We start from the raw sequence: 17,479 nt of genomic DNA on the forward strand, positions 1-17,479 counted from the left end.
CTGTATTCCCCACAACTGGTGCAGGACAATGCATCTGTTGACACCAGTGCAGTGCCACATGTAATGAAACACCTGTTTCACACAGTAAGACCACCAACGGCATACTTACATACATACAGTACTTATTGATATACATATATTGAGTTAAGAAATTCTCGTTTTATGAAAAATTAACCTACATTACAAAAATTCTAAATTATCTTCTTTGTGTGTATGTGTGTGTGTGACTGTGTAATCCTAATCTATGTAGTCCATGTAGTGCACAACGAGAGGATGGGATCATAGTGGTGTCTCACTTCCTGTGTGTGTGTGTGTGTGTGCGTGCGTACATGCGTGCGTGCGTGCGTGCGTGCGTGTGTGTGCGTGCGTGCGCGCGTGCTTGTATGAAAGAGACACCTGCAGTGCATACAGCTACCAAATGTCAGAGCTGAACTCATCGCGGCACTGAGAACATCCCATGTGAGTACTCCTAAACACACTGTATTTACTCAGTATAATACTAGCTGGAAGATGATTTAAGGGATATTCTTTCAAAGAGGAGGATACATAAGTCAAGATGATAGCCTTCTGTCTCTCTACGATGGCAGTTGTTTCTATAAACACTGAGACATCTGTCAGACGGGGCACCGAGGGGCATGGCCCTATCCTGATCTGGTCTCGCCCGAGGATACAATTCAACGATTTGTCTTGTTCCACATTCTGATTTATTTGTCTTGGCCTTGGTCTGGCTGGCTTCGTCTGCCTTGTTCAGATTTTGCCTCAAAAGCTAACACAAATTATGTCAAACTATTGCAAGAAAATGATTAGCCACAGTATCTCTACAATATTCTGCCTCAATGTGTTGTGATATTTAGCTGATAAGAACTAACAATGATAAATGGTCTGCTTTCTGTTTTACCACAAGCCTTAAATAATAATGATGATGATGCTATTGTATCAGTCCTGATCAATGGATTTGACCACTTCAATTAGACTCAGATTGGACCTGTATTTGTGTTGCCGAGAAGGATTGCAGAATAGCAAATCCAAAAATAGAATTATCTGTAAATCAGTTTCGTGAAGTGTAAAGATCAAAACTTATGTGCAATAACCGGAGCAACATTTTGCAATCGTTAGCATTGACTGGCTGCCATACGCTAGTATTACACAAACTAATTGGATTCTTCTGCAACAAAAGTCAGTAAATATATAAAAAAGTATCAAACCCAGGAGACTGTGAATGTGTAATCTATATCTTGTTAGCTGGTGGTGTCAACTGTTTCCAAGGGCAACAGCTTGGTGACCTGCAAACTGCCCAAACATAAAAAGTTTGATGCAGCTTTTACACTATATCTTCTATTTAAATATTGAAAAGGAGAAGCACTTGAAAGTAACTGTTACTGACATAAGAAGTGTTTCTTTATTTTGGAAGAATTACACTGTGTTAAGAATGTAGGTCATTTATTTGAAATAACGTTTGATTCAGAAGAGCACAGTATTTAGTGAAATAGGCTAAGGCTATTCATTTTTAAATAATGGCTGTTTGTTTCTAACCTGAAACAGCCTTAAAGTGAAACAATCATGATAAATTGTTTTCTTTATGCAGTCCAATTCTCTTACAGTGTATGTAAAATATTTTTTACGTATAAAATGAGAGATGAACTCTGCCAGAACTGACCCTTCAATAGGCTAACAGCAGTAGACTGACCGAACAAATACCAGTAGCTTCAATATGTTTTCAATATTGCCTTAAGAAATTCGGTAGGCCTATATAGTGAGCCATAATATATGTGCATGTGTGCTTGTCACAGTCCACATACATTGTGTGGCAAAAAGCCCTGAAGCGACACAAAGGCATTTACGGTGTTTCCATAAAATGTAATTAAAAACAGGAATTCTGCTTTTATACAGTTTAGCATTAAAGAAACGTTAAACGAAAACTCAAATTAAAACTTTATAACAAATTTAGATCCCATGTTTGATTGACATTTAACGTGACCTATTGCCAAATCCTGTCTTGTCTCGTTTGTCAGGTTTTCTGAAATAAAATAAATGAATGACGAGGCGTTATGAAATATGTTTTAAAAGCAACTCTCCACAGTTCTAACTGATACTGTGATGCAGTCTCAAAGGTATTTTGGAGCCTGGAAAGACTACACATGTGTTGCAAGTATAAACTGATAATGACTCACATGATTTGTTTCTTTACTTTAGGACCATAAATTCAGTAAACGTTAAAAATAATAAATACACTTGACTACCAGAACGGCAGACGTACATAGTATACTTGTACTGAAGACTTCAGCAGTTTTCTTAACATTACCAATACAATTTGGTTGTTTTATGTGTGTAAATGAGTTTTTTGTGTATTTGCGTCTGACAGCCCGCTTGACTTGATTTTCCCATTGAGGGACTTATTGAGTATTTTTAAAGTGAGCTGTGGGATGGGGGATTTTTCTATCATTGATTATGTTGAAGGCTGTGGCCTTTGGAAAAGTATTGGAGAGACCATGGTGTCCATTAAAGGTCACCTTGTGATCTTGTTGTGAAAGAGTCCATGCTTTATGGAGGAAAAAAAACACATAGTCAGTTTAGAAGAAGTCCCTTAAGGAGGCCCACGTTATGTAATATGTACATAAAATGTATATTATTTTGTTTCTTGGTGCTTGGATTGTGAATCGACAATACAACCCAAACAAAAGGACGGAGATACATTTATGCTGGTTGTTCTGGCACATTTGATTTGAAATTTAACAAAATACATCGTCAAAATACATTTTACAAAACAACATGTGGCTGCAGGTTTGTGGCTGATGATGATGGATGAGCTATCAGAAGGCACATTTTGTATTGCATTTACAAATAATTGTTTGATTTTCTGTTAACAGATGCATACCGTCTCTGTAAAATGGCTGGCATTGCAGCTTAATAACATGACCATGTTGGCCATGGAAAACTACACAGCAAAACTGCGGGTGTTATTTTTTCAGTGTTAGTGTAAATCAACAGGGTACAGTGTTATTTTAACGCTCAATTTATCAAAATGTACACTCCGAGAGTTTTTTGTTGAGTGTTGGTGTGGATTCATTTTGAGAGTTTTTATTTTAAAAGCATCCAATTTGGCCCCCATTACTGAAGTCTTGGTCAGCAGTTTGGAGGGCAGTGAGGCGCTGAATGAAACCTTCGATTTGTCGTGTGTTTCCACAACTCCCTGGGTCAAAAGCTGTATGTGGCACAGAGTATCAGCCTATATGTGTGTATGTTCTGGTGTTGAAAATGAGATGCCTTTGTTCAACAGGATTATCAGTGTAATTGTTAGAGATGACAGCGCTTATCTGCTAACTTGTAAAGTTAAAATAATCAACGATGTATTTTGATGATCACTAAATGCATTTAGCATGGAGGAGAAAAAACAATGTCTTCACACTGATCTCTGTAGATGTTCTGATGTACTATATATGCCTGTATGATAAGCAATTTCCATTTGACACTGACGATGAAATATTTATTGTAAGTGTTGATAAATTGGAGTCCAGTGTGGTCTGGTAGTGTTGATTTTTCGAACACTGACACTGGTGTAGAGTAATATTTAAAACTACCCAGTGTTGCCAGTGATTTTCAACTCGTCACAGTGTTGAATTAACTCTGGGTGAAATTAAAAATCGTTACACTCGTTAACACTGAAAATAGTGGACGCATATAGACACTTTCTTAGTGTTGAATTTGACACTCAGTTAGTTTAAAACTTGTGATTTTACTGTGTACTTGTTTAAGACTTGTTTTGTTGTGCTTCATTTCCCTAAATTCATGGGGATGTTGCACAAGACACAGCGATGAGTTCCATATGAGTTGGAGGAGCATGTCAACAATGTGTATGTATTTCCTTGAGAGGATTACCAAGCTGTGTTTCCCTTACTCTGTTATGAAAATATAATGTGTATGTTGCTCAGGCGGTGTTTTCATACAAGACATTAGGATTCCCTTTTCATGGCTATTACTCAGATCTCTTTCTCATTATCTGTCTTACACAGGAGCGCGCATACACACACACACACACACACACACACACACACACACACACACACACACACACACACACACACACATACGTTCAAAGCGAAACTTACATTTCTGAACCACTGTGTGTCCCTCCTACTTGTATTTCCATTTGGTTTACTTCCATTGGTGCAAAACATCAGGAGACATGTTCAGGACAGAGACTAGTGTGATCTAGTGTGATTCTTACCACCTGAGAAAATAATGACATGTACGGTATATAAAGTTCACTCACTAACACTTTACAATAAGAGTACATTAATTAACTGTTAGTTAATGCTATTAATGCTTAGTTAAGTAATGCTTAGTTGCGCATTAATTAAACATACCAGTTAGTTAATGCTTATTAAGCATTACCTAAGCAGTTATTAATGGTTAGTTAATGATGAGTTAATGTTAAGTATGTGTTTACTAAGCAGTAACTAACATCTTATTAGTGTACCCTTACTGTAAAGTGTTACCAGTTCACTTGTTGTCAAACATTAGTTCAACAAAGCCATGTAAACACCTGGTGAAATTGTCTTATGTAGCAGTCACTGGTACAAAATAAATGTGCGTCATAGCAGCATAGGCTATGTTCTTTATAATGAAAACAAATCAGAGTCAGTGTTTGTTCCATTTTCTGATTTGTCGTTTAGTTTTGAACACAATGCCGTGTTTTGCTGCTAAAGTGTTGCAACTTTAATGTTACATTTCGGAAACAACAAGATGGTTCCCAGTACAGGCCAATTGTTATGAAGAAGGAAATGAAACATAATGGTTAAGCTGTTTTAAAGTTGTTGCCGTGTGGTAGATGATGATGTATGTGTGCACCTGTGTATGTCGGACGAGCATTACATGATTATCATATAAATACAACCGTCAGTGATTGTGATGTTGTTGCTGTTTTTATGTGAATAATAGTGTTGTTATTCTTTGGTTGTAATGTAAGAAACATTTCAGAGAAACCCCACGGTTAAGTCTGATCCAATTCCATATCCATGTGTGTTGAAGTAACTGGATTGATCTCGTATAGTTGTTGAATTCATTATATTTATTACGAAAAAACGTCATTGGCGAAGAGAAGGGCAGTCGTCTATTTATAATTGAAAATCTAAACCTTCTATTTTTTTTTTACTTTAATAGTCTTTGAAGGTTTTCCAGTGCGTGTTTTCCTCTACTTGATAGTTGACATTGTTGTGATAGACAGAGAGCGTGGAATGACACTATAACAAACGACCCCATTTTGAATTTAAGGATGTTGCAGTTCTGTGAAGCACTGCAGTACTGGGGGCAACCAAGCTAATGCATTATTATTTCAAAACCTGTGCATTTGGAATAATGAATTTGTTCTGCTGCTGAACTTCTTTTTTTAACATTATACTGGTGATACAGCATTATGTAGAGGTAGATGTGCATATACTAAACCTGAATGTAGTCTATTGCATCAGTCCAGGGACTTTATATATATCCAAAATGGACTTTTACTGGATATTTTGGTGAGAGACGGTGTAAAGCTGAGGACCATATGTGCTTTTTACTTTGTATTTTGTATCGTTGTGTTCAACAACACCCACCTTCCACGCCAGCCTTTAATGGGCTAATTCTACCTGGATTAACAACATGGTCAATTGTTTCCAGGAACGCAGTCACTTCAGCTGCAGAAACAGTTACTGCTGCTGTTAAGAATGTAGGCGCAGTTTTTCCATGGTATAACCCAACATCAGCATTAGGCTCAGCTTCATGCACATCAGCAATACGTTAATCATGAATCATGATGCAGTTTTCCTACGACTTTGGTAATTCAGCTTACTTCTACATTTCTCAGAAATAACACACATTTGAAGCCTATAACTGCAAGACAGTTGTATTTGTGTTTGATTCTGACTGGAACAAAACAAATAAGAAATCGGTCTCTTTTTCCATTGTGATGAAATGATTATGAAACAGCCGACAAACAGTACAGTAGCACACAAAAATAACTCAACCATCAATGTGTACGAACGGTGGAGGTGAAGCGTTGAGTGGGAGAGACTTCTACTGTTTCACAACTCTGAGGTTTCAAAGAAGCTTGAATGAAGTTCCCCCTCAGAGCAGACAACAAGTGTTTTCACTCAATGAGCAGAATGTCACTTGTTTCTGATTCTCAACCTCTTTTCCACTGACATTTTGTTTATTTCTGAAACATCAGAACAGTCACACACACAGTCACACATACAGTACGCCAGGCTTTAGACTTCCTCAAATGTTATAGGCTCCCTGCCCCGGTTGAAGTGCAAAGCATTCACCTAACACGACAACAAAATGGCTATAAAACACGCTGGCCTTAAAAAAACAAGACAGAAAGTAGGGTTTGCATATCGAGGGAAACCCTCTGTGGGAGACAATGGAGGATGAGCAAACAAGATATGGATATGTGAAAAAGTGAATCACCCTTCATTTTGCTTGTAGCCCACACTTTTCTGTCTTATTACCTTTCAGTAATGAAACGATGTGGTACACACGCCCTCGTTTAGGTGTGTGACTAACGAGGGAGTCCTCACTTTCAGGTGTTTTCCATCATAATCACAGCTCCAGAACACGGAGAATGTGTCAAATTTGGCCCCCCAGATATTTCTCTAGAAGAGGAATATTCATTTACACTGACTGTGGGCCTAGAGGTAAACGCGTCTGTGAGGTATAGCCATAACTTTAAGGGTTCGTTCTACAGAGCAAAACAAAAAAAGGGCTGGTTTCAATTGGAGCTCAGAGGGAACAGAAGCAGGTGTGAGCCCTTCATGAAGGCAGTACAGAGGCAGGCAGGCAAACCTCAGGGAGACACATGAGACGTGTACGAGATGTTTGTTTTGTCCTTGTTGTGGTTCAGGCCTCGAAACCACCTCGGCAGTGTACGTTTCTGCAGCTCTGGCGCCCTTAACTGATGTACTGTATCCGTCATTAGTAAGCTTGGGACGAGCTGGCCCCATTATTGTATAAGGAATGATTTGAATGCATAAAAAGTAAAGTTTTGATGTTGTAAGAGAGAAAATTACACTCAAACGAACATTAAACCTTTTCCCCCTTGAAGCTATCTGAATTGAAATACTTTGTTCTCTTTATACTTTTGACCCACTGAATCCTGCAAATCACCTTAATGCGTAAGTCTTCCATTTGTTCTTTTGTGGATTTGAGTATGAAAAAGTGTTTTATTGAAAAAAAGAGAAAGAAATACAAACTTCTGCCGATAGTGGCTACCATTTCAGATCCTTCTACCTTTTCAGAAACCGACCAATCTCGGGCATTTAGCTCCAGTAATAACATAAAATCAGGCACCAGTGTAATGCAACATTGTTACAATAATCTTTGCTATTGTGTGTATTTCTACAGTAAGGTCCACAATAAGCTGTTAAAGACAAACCAAGACTAGAATAAGAACAAACTGATTTTGTATTACTTTTGCATGAATTGCAGACCAGACACTACAGCGGGTTAGTGAAAATAAGCAGATGTTTTTCTACTCTCCGGCACAGGGGTACATTTACCCAATAAGAATAACTACTGTATGTTATGCAGTGTCAATTAAATTTAACACTGGATGACTGACAATTGATTTTCCTCATGTCACCAAAACCTTCAATAAAATCTAAGATTAATCACTGATTTTACATTGAACAATGAAGACTGTGTTGAAACGGGTAGGGCTGTCGTCCACTGGGTAGCAGGGTCGGTGGTTCGATCCCCCGTCTCCCCGCCACATGTCGAAGTGTCCCTGGGAAAAACGCTGAACCCTAAATTGCTCTCGATGGTAAGCTTGCACCCTGTGCTGCTGCTATCGTTATATCAACTTGGTTCTGTGTAAATAACACAGAATCAAGCAAAGCCGGCATATTGGAGTGATGTTGTTCCGTCAATATGTTGCAATTTCTGTGTAAAAGGGGCTAATATGTCTGTGAGTGTGTAAAAACAAAAGCGCTTTGGGTCTGAGAAAACCAGGGAAAAGCACTATGTAAGTGGAGTCTATATATACCTTTTACAGTGGGCCTGAATACTGAAAATTGGTAATCTTTTGTTACAAAGATATATTAATGTCTCAGTGGGTTCATAGTGCAGAGTCCACCAAGACACAGCGAGTGCAGGAATGGATATAGTTGGTGTGTATTTAGTGACAAATATTCACCGGGATGAAACATAGGCTACACTTTCTATCTATGGATGTGTTTGTTTTTTAAATCCCAGGACTGTTCCTATTTAGTGTGTTTAGTTCATCAACAGCTTGTATATTATCATTGGACACTAATTCGTCAATTATCGAAACAGAAAACAAGAAGAAGATCATTCTTAGGTAATAATTTGCACAGATCCGAACGGTTTGGGAGGTCGGTCGTTAGCAAACTTTTGTAAATGCTAGTTTTTTTCACACAACCAGACATTTATTTTTAAATTCCAATCATTCTTTCAACCAAAACATTCAACAATGGCATGCGATTTAACAATGAAATGTGCTTAAAATTATGCAAGTAAAGATTTGTGTCTTGGATTTGAATGTTTCACTCGATACTATCATCAAAGTGGCCTCGTAAGAATGAAGCAGATACAGATGAAACATGTTAGGTTATCAAACACTGAAATAGATAAACACTTATACAACTCTTAAAGTTACTTTAAAAAAATATTTTATGCATTTTTTCCCATGTGTATAATTATTTGGTAGATTCAGGATCTATAGATACGCTGGAGCGATTAGATTAGACTATTTTGACAAGAAAGTTGATGTTTCTTGGCCAACAGTGATGAGAGAATAATTACCCTGCACACCTTATACCACTTTAAAATTCATTTATCTTGTTGTGAAGACTACAAAGTATACAGCTCGTTACCTAGATGATATCTTAAGACTTTATCATTGTCAAGTGTTAAAGAGTTAAGACAACTTTCAAAGAGTAATGAAGTAATTAAAAAAGAAAGAGCGAAGTGTTCTCATAGAAGAGAAGATGAGATGTGTTGACGGTTGTGTTTCGAATGATATATTTATTTCACCGTATGTTTATTAAACTTACATGTTCAACACAGCCGTCGTAGAAACATGATTTTCCCCCAAAAAACATGTTTCCCCTGTACTGGTTTACTCACTTTATTTTTTTGTGGTTTTTATTTCAGGGAACTGTTTAATTTTTCATTTGCATTCATGAACTGTTTTTGTGAAGATTTGTCCAGCAGTTCATTGTTTTAAATCCCATTACACTAATGATGTATCTAATTTAGTTAAATTTTATGAGTAGGGGAAAATCAACCGAGCAATTATACTAAATTAGGCCGTAAACCGCCCCTATGTGCTATTTAGAACGCGCTAAAGATAGATAATGAGTCCAGTGAGACCCTCCACACATTTTTTGGACTACTGTTATCATGCGGCATCTCAAATAACAATTTTAGCCAATTAAGATGACTTGTTTCTTTGATTTTTCTGTTGTACGGATTAAATCGAAGCAAAGAATTTTCATGGGTACATTAGAAATTACTGATTAAATTATGGCACCATTACACTGCCCGTGTGATAGTTTCTTTTAATCGTTATCTGATGTCATACAGAGTATATACATTATGGTCCTAAACAACTCTTTTAGTGATAGTTCAAGCTGTATTAAAAAAGTCAAAAAGAACATATAGATGAGAGCTTGCCCTCATCCTGTGCAACAACCAATCAAAGATCACTAGTCTGATTTTGGGTTTGATCAGCGACTATGTGCTTTGTTTTTCAGACCAATCGTTGGCGAGGGAGGTGCAACGGCACTTAAAAAGAGACTCAGTTTGATAAATATTCAACATTTCCGTCCGACTCCAGATCACTGCACACATAGGGACACTTCGCACCCAGAAGCAGTTGTAAGTATACTGTTATTTGTTTTAAATCTGAGGTAAATGCGCATATAACTTAGAATAGAAAAACACATACTGCCGTATAGCAAAAATAGGCATTATATTTTTTTTCCGCATAACTGATAATGGTTCCGATCCAGTGTGGCCGAAAATGTCGGGGGGAGGTTTGTTTAATTATCTTATTACAGCTGCAAAACAAGAAGTGTTAAACAAAAGTGCATACTGCTCCTTTAAATAAAACTATACAAACTATGAATCATGAAAATCATCAACAATGAACATCAACCAAATGTTTGTTTTTTTTGGTTTGTTTTTTAGCTTGTCTCGGCACACTTTGCAAATTATAAACATTAAATTTCTTTATACAAAAAATGTGTAAGTGCTTATATTTTACTTTACTTTGACCTTTCAATGCGATATGACATCTGAACAAAAAATATGTTGAGATATCATAAACTTTAATTTTTGTAACACTGTTACAAACACAAATGGATATCAATTTCAGGATCATTTACCTTGTTGCAACAATAATATAAACAATTTTTTACAATTTTGATTTTCTGTGCAGCGTAAAAGAAAAAAAACTTGAGTGAACTATATAAATGTGTGTAATGGAGTCAATTATATTAAGTAAAACAACATTAAATACACTTCTGTCAACAAATTAAACTGCAATCCTTCTAGTCATGTGTCGCCCCTTTTTACTCTTTCTCCTCCCTCTCCTCCTTCACCTGTTTGACCCTCCCCTCCCCCCTTCATCTCTTCTTGCTGTTGAGGCTCCATCCTGACCACAGACACAGATCGTCTTAGTTTCTGGGTCACCTCGCCACAGGTGCAATGACTCTGAACTTCTGTTTATCTTCAATTTTCACTCTTGTCTCTGGTCACCCCCCCTTTCGCTTATTATCCTTGAAACTATGTTATAAAGTTATAATAGATAGACTGTTAATTTTCCAACTAACTTTTGAAAAATTAAAACGTGCTCATACATGTTTGAAGTATTTGATCTTTTAGGGATTATTGGAAACATACTGTACATATACCTTTTCAGATTTAAATGTTTAATGTTGCTAAACTAAAATGTTTGTTCTTTGATGGATTTACCTATACTTAAGTTGTCAACCAGGTACCTTAACTGTATCTGCTTATATATTATATATATATATATATATATATATATATATATATATATATATATATATATATATATATATATTACATTTTAAGTGGGAAGCCTCGGATGGATTAATCCAGTGCTAAAAAGCTCTATTCAGAATTGTTTCAATTTGTGGGTTAATTGTTGATATAAAAAAGATTTTGAGTCTGGAAGAAATGTTAAAGTTTTTTCCTGATCATTTTAGTGCTATTACTCATTTTCATTGAGTAATGTTTGTGAATAGCTTTTCGTCATATCCAATAAATGCTTATTGGACAACTTATATCACAGAAAATGAGGAGAGAGAAATGAGGAATGAAGGGCCCCCGACGGACGCAACGGGGGCCAATGAGATCATGGTTGGCCCGTAGACCTTGATCAAACTTCACAAATATTTCTCAACACCTATGGATATGCCTTAGTTTAAAATAAAATAAAAACATATTGGACCTCAATATCAAATCGATTTCTTGACACATATTTCTCTGATTTTAGTGTTACGTGCGCCCGCATTTGGACTTGAACATAACTCAATGTTTAAAGACCCAGCAGCTTTATTTCTATCATGGTAAATTATCGTTTTCAATTCAAGCAAATTTGATTTCTTACTATTGACTTTTTAGTCCTAACTTAGGAATTTGAATCAAAACAGATGTGACACATAAACATAATCTTTTCTTTAAAAGTGTCAAACCAATAAAAAAGCAACTCTATGAATAGAGTTTTTGTGCAAAGTGAAGACATACTGTAAACACCATAGAGAAGAGAAGTGGAGGTGGGGGAGAGATAAGGGAGTGAGACAGGGAGACATAAGAGAGAAACATCTACCTTAAACCACAGTCTAGGTGTGCTGTCGGTGCTGTGGTCTCTTTTCTTCTTCTCTCTTTAAGCGCAGAGAGATCCGTCTTTCGTGGAACAGGGGAGGAAGAGAGGGGGTTGGAGAGCCAGGAGGGGGACGACTGGGATAAGCATCTGCACCTTGACTCAATCACAGGCCCACCACAAAGCAGCGTGTGCTCTCTGTGTCTCTTCCCTCCAACATTTTGTCTGTTTCTTCTCATCCAAAACCCACCACAGGCCGCCTACACCCAACTCTCTCAACTCTTTTGTCTTTAATCTTCTCAAATCTCTCCAAATCTAAGACCACCACAAAGCCCTCTTTGCTTCCTGCTGAATGATTTCTCTTTGCAGCAAAATCTGATATGCATACAAGATTACATGATAAAGTATGGATATCTAACGTTCCTTTTTTTAAAAATACAAATTCTATCAATATTTTAAATATTTAATTTTGATTATTTAATCAATCATTCTTAATAAGACTGTTCCTTTGGGCACACCTGTAAAATGTATTCCCAAGCTTATAGGTTAGGCCTCACAAAGGTATAGGATTCATTCAATACATTTGTTAATTGGCTTGTGGGTTGAATAAATTAGCAAAGTATGTTATATACATTGAAGACCACATAAGTGAGATTGCTTCCTAAGAAAAAAATCTATTAACCTCTCTCTAAAAGATTTAATAAGAAAAAAAGTTATGTTTTTTAAAAAAATATATCATAATAAGTGGGCTATATAAAAAATTAAAATCTTCCTTCGTGGGGGGTGCTCGTGGTGTAGTGGTTAGAGCGCAGAGATAGCTTAAGGTCAGATGGTTAGCGGATCTTATATATATATATAATCTAATCAGATAAAACTGAATTTTCAATAAGAAATATGCTTGGTTGTCTTTATAAATTCTAATTTAAACTTAAGAAAGCTCACTGACCACATTTTCACACAGACTTTCCGTGAATATATTACCTATATTTTTCTAAAATAACTGTTTTTCAGACGTGTGACGTGTGAGATGAAGACCTTCATTCATTCCTTCCTAATTCTCATCGTTCTGCTCAAGTCAACTACAGGTGGGATACATTATTTATTTGGACTGGTGGACAGAACAGTTTGGTTTTGTGATATCAACACATAACATTCTTCTCTCTCTCTTTAAGGGTCAGATGTGTTGATATATGCTTGTGTGGGAGATACGGTCACCCTTAATCCTCCAGCAGTGAATGATTTACAAAAACATTACATGTACTGGCGCTTTGGACATAATGGCGTTGTACTTGCCTGGTACAATACTTTGAATGGAAAGGAGGTTAACCAAGGTGAACAATGTAGATGTATTGAGCAATTCACAGATATAATGTAAAGTGTTTAAGTAGCATACAAAGCTCATCATGGTACTATGATAACAACAGTAAAAATGTTTGCTTTGCAGATAAACCCTGGAACAAGAGTTTGTCCTTTTCTGACCGCTCACTCGTCATCAAAGACATCCAACAGGAATTCTTTGGGACTTTTTACTGTAAACTGACTTTGGATCGTATCGAAAAGGAATTTGAATATAATGTACTCAAACTCAATGGTAAGAGAAAAAAATAAGGTGACAATCAGTTCAGTCACGTCACATTCAACCTAATTAATTTTAATTTAAAAAGACTATGGAGTGGTCCAAATAATCTATGGGCACATACATTTTGGTAAAAACCTAGTGCATGCTTTTAGGGCATGTATTGTTAAAAAGGCTATTTTCTTACATTTGACAAAGGATGACATTTTTGGAGGCTTTTAGCTACTGCCGCAGTATTTATTTGTTACACTGTGTGTACTATGTGAAATGCACAGCCAAATAGAAGTCAAAATCAGTAATGTGTTTTATTTTCCCGTGCTCTTTCTGTTCTAGTGATGAGCCCACCTTCTCCTCTGCTGCCCGGGGAATCTCTGACTCTGAACTGCAACACAGAGACTCCGAGAGACAATCAGAAGAAGCTAGAGATACACTGGGTGAATCCCCGGGGGGAGGAAAGGAAAAACAACCAAGGCATACTCACAGTGACAGCCACAGGCCAAGACAATGGCCTGTGGACCTGTGTCGTGAACATTGATCAAATAGAAAAATACAGAGCCAAAATCTCTGTGACAGTTGTGGGTGAGTTTCAGCGTGTGTGTGTGTGTGTGTGTGTGTGTGTGTGTGTGTGTGTGTGTGTGTGTGTGTGTGTGTGTGTGTGTGTGTGTGTGTGTGTGTGTACATGTATGCACTTGTTTTACAGATCCTGAAGACAACTTTACAATTCTTTTCTCTTATCCTCCTTTTTTTAGACCTCTCCCCAGCCCAGAGTCCTCAGTACACCTCAGTATCCTCCCCTTTCACCGTGCCCTGTTCCATTCCTGCTCCCATCTCCTGGGATCAAATCAAAGCTAAAGGCATCCAGGGAGTTCACTGGCACTTCTCTCCTAAACAAGGTTCAAATCTCATGAGCTCCGGTGGTCCACAGTTGCTCTTCTCCCTCTCTCTGGAGGACACCCTGACCTGGAAGGCAGACCGAGACAGAGGGCTGACCCCTGCACCAGACCCTAAAAAAGGAAATCTGTCGTTGACCAAGAAAGAAGCAGGGGAGGACGACAGGGGAGAATATGTTTGCGCCCTGACATTCAATAATGGCGTGACGTTGAAGAGGACCGTCCGTGTCGAGGTGCTGCAAAGTAAGTCTAGACTATTTACGTTGTGTTGCAGTCACATCTGTTCAATGCAATTTTCTTCGCTTGGTCTTTAGTTATGGCAGTGTCCTCATTGATCTTTTTCGATGTACAATTTCCTTGCCTTCTTCCTAATTGTCATTCATTACTAGTTGGAGAGCATTTGTTTATTTGCCACCTCTCTGCCTTTGCTGTGTTGTAGTGTGCAAGTGTTTTCCTCTCCGTGCTTCAGAGGTTATTTGGAAGAGCCCCTGAGGGGACATGTCTAATTCATTGGCTAATACACTTGTCTAGCGCCACTTGATTTAATGGAGTATAACAAGCTTTTCCTCTGCCAGAGAGGACTGTGATAAGGCACTGGAATTTTAATTGGACTCTGTCTTCTGAGGATTATTTGTGCGAAACTAAGATTTCTCACGTTGATCTGAACTATTCGTTTACCGGGAACATTGAATAGAAACAAGTCTACCGATCTGATGGATGAATTCAAGGCACATGTGGAAACATAATCCCCTGATTAGCTTTTGAACCACCTAGTTTAACTTATTCCCACACCATTCCTATTGCAGTTTTCTGGGTTTCTCTAACTTTCCACCCAAATAAATCATCGCCACCTTCCACCAAACACATTTTTTTTGGTGTTTATTTAAAATGTTTATTAGATATGGCGCTGCGACTGAACACTTGTCTGCTTACATACAGCGACTCAAGGCTGGTTTGTTTAGCTGTATGAAATCAGCACGTTTTAACCACTGAGAATCATTGCCTTTCTTTTTTTTGACCACAGTTAGTTAGTTAGTTATAAGATATAAGGTGATAGATTAGTACTGTTATTTTGTAGATATATGGAAATAATGCAAGGAATCCAAAAAATATAACTGGGCAAGTGGTTGCTTCACTTTACTGAATGGTTAACCTATCATCCAGTGGGGTCCTGCATCACAAAACTAAATCAAAGGAATTTCATTGATATCTGGATTGTGCCTTTATGACTTTCTTTGGGGCTGCAGCATTGATCGATTAATCGCTTTGTCCACAATCATTGTGTTAATCGTATTGTTTCCTGGAGACCTCACCTACAGCCCAAAGCCACAGAAAGTTATGGATTGATTTTCAGTCAATCAACTCCAATCTGATTGAGTTGATGTTTCAGCTAGAATGTTTAGGGTGATGTTAAGTATATCTAAACTGACTAATGCTGTTGATGTTTTTTTCAAATTATTATTCTTTTGTTGCTGCTATGTGCATTGCGGTTTTGATAGGCCTATGATGCTGCTTTTTCCGTTTTTAATGGCAACAGAAGGCCAAAGGATAAGTTGGTAAATGTAGAGGAAAGGAAAAATGTTCTTAGTCTAACTGGGATTTTATACCAGCCTGTCAAAAATAACACATTCAAAATGTAGTATTTGAATCTCTTCTAACTTTTTTTTCCCATTCTGTGTCCAGTCACCTCCTCCCCAGGAACAGAGTTGATTTCTGGCCAACAGGTCAACCTGACGTGCAGCCTCGGCCGTCCGCTCTCCTCTGGGCTCACACTGAAATGGCTCCCACCTGGCCAGTCATCACTGCCGTCCCTGCAATCCGGCCATCACCCAACCCATCTCCCCATCCCAGCAGTGGGGACAAGAGATGGTGGAAAGTGGAGGTGTGAGCTTTGGCAGGGTGACAAACGGCTGACGTCAGCTGTGATAACACTGAAGATCGGTGAGTACAGGAAGTGTGTTTGCGTTTGCGTGTGTGTGTGTGTGTGTGTGTGTGTGTTGGGGGGCAGGAACCTTGAGGCCACAATATTTTTTTTATTACAACAGTAACTTGGTTTTAATTGCTTTGTGCCCTGTACATCATACTGTTTGACGACTGTTTGTTTGTGTTGTAAACAGAACCCAAGCTGAGCGTGTGGATGCTGGTGATCATATGTAGTGTCACAGTCATCGTCCTCCTCCTCATCCTCGTTTTCATCCTCTATAGACGCAGAAAAGTAAGGTTGAACAATTGCGGTTGCTCTCTTTTAAATCCCACTGGATTATTATTATTATTATTATTATTATTATTATTATTATTATTATTATTATTATTATTATTATTATTATTATTATTATTATTATTATTATGGTATTAAGAAGTTTCCACCTCTCTCTCTCTCATTCTCTCTCTCTTACTCTCTCTCTCTCTCCCTCTCTCTCTGTGGCTGATATTACCGGAAGACGAGACACCTTCAGCATCGACAATTCTGCCGATGCAAGAAGTACGTAACACCCATTTCCTGGACTGATGTAAACGCTTCAAACACACACTCTCTCTCCCCGGCACTGAAACCTCTGAACACTTTTAGCCATGAGGTGTTTAGTGAAGATACAAACATTAATAAAATAAAACATTGGAATTTTGTTTTTGTTGTTGCTCTGTTTTATTTTTCCACAACTCAAACCTACACCTGTAACTTTCTGTTTCAGCCCCAAGCCCAAAGGATTCTACGCAACATAACGTCTCACACAAAGACACTTTCAAGAGGACATCGCAAACAACTATAATCCTGGTCCAGAAAAGATGGATTTTTTGACAGTCATGTACTTAACTGTGAACCTTAGTTTAAAACAAGAGTTGAAATCTCAGAGAAAACTGTGTTGTGTCCTAGCAAGCAACTCATGTCACACTTGTACATATCAGCCTTTTGGATTGTTTTTATATTTGTAATGGAACATTTAATCGATTACTTTCTATGTCACAGAATTGATCATCATTTTAACATACTTGTTCGAGATTATTACTGTTGGAAACTATAACAAATCTTTTTTGTCATGCTGTGTAATGTTTTTCTTGTGACACTGTTAAATGCTGAATTGATTGGCTTGGTTACTTGCTTTTATAAATATTTATGAACAGTTTTTTTTTTGTAAATGTAAATGCTGAATATGCCAAATAAAGATC

At 37.6% G+C, this 17,479-nt stretch overlaps 1 protein-coding gene across 1 annotated transcript; it reads left to right on the plus strand.

Annotated features, from left to right (window-relative positions):
* The first annotated feature begins 430 nt into the window (after nt 1–430).
* On the plus strand, nt 431–17,470 carry cd4-1 (CD4-1 molecule). Its single transcript, XM_080039932.1, has 11 exons — nt 431–459; nt 9,753–9,876; nt 12,860–12,933; nt 13,021–13,179; nt 13,293–13,439; nt 13,758–14,003; nt 14,174–14,557; nt 15,998–16,255; nt 16,432–16,529; nt 16,756–16,796; nt 17,005–17,470. The coding sequence occupies exons 3-11, from the start codon at nt 12,876–12,878 to the stop codon at nt 17,033–17,035; spliced, it is 1,422 nt and encodes a 473-aa protein (XP_079896058.1). The 5' UTR covers nt 431–459; nt 9,753–9,876; nt 12,860–12,875; the 3' UTR covers nt 17,036–17,470.
* The last annotated feature ends 9 nt before the right edge of the window (nt 17,471–17,479 follow it).

This window comes from Ammodytes marinus, assembly GCF_949987685.1.
Source record: "Ammodytes marinus genome assembly, chromosome: 13".
Taxonomy (NCBI): domain Eukaryota; kingdom Metazoa; phylum Chordata; class Actinopteri; order Uranoscopiformes; family Ammodytidae; genus Ammodytes; species Ammodytes marinus.

What these genes read in the sequence shown, in the direction of transcription:
- cd4-1 (XM_080039932.1), top strand. Translation starts at nt 12,876, where the DNA reads ATGAAGACCTTCATTCATTCCTTCCTAATTCTCATCGTTCTGCTCAAG. An exon ending in TCCTCTATAGACGCAGAAAA is followed by an intron (nt 16,530 to 16,755) that starts GTAAGGTTGAAC and finishes TATTACCGGAAG; the next exon opens with ACGAGACACCTTCAGCATCG. An exon ending in CAATTCTGCCGATGCAAGAA is followed by an intron (nt 16,797 to 17,004) that starts GTACGTAACACC and finishes TTTCTGTTTCAG; the next exon opens with CCCCAAGCCCAAAGGATTCT.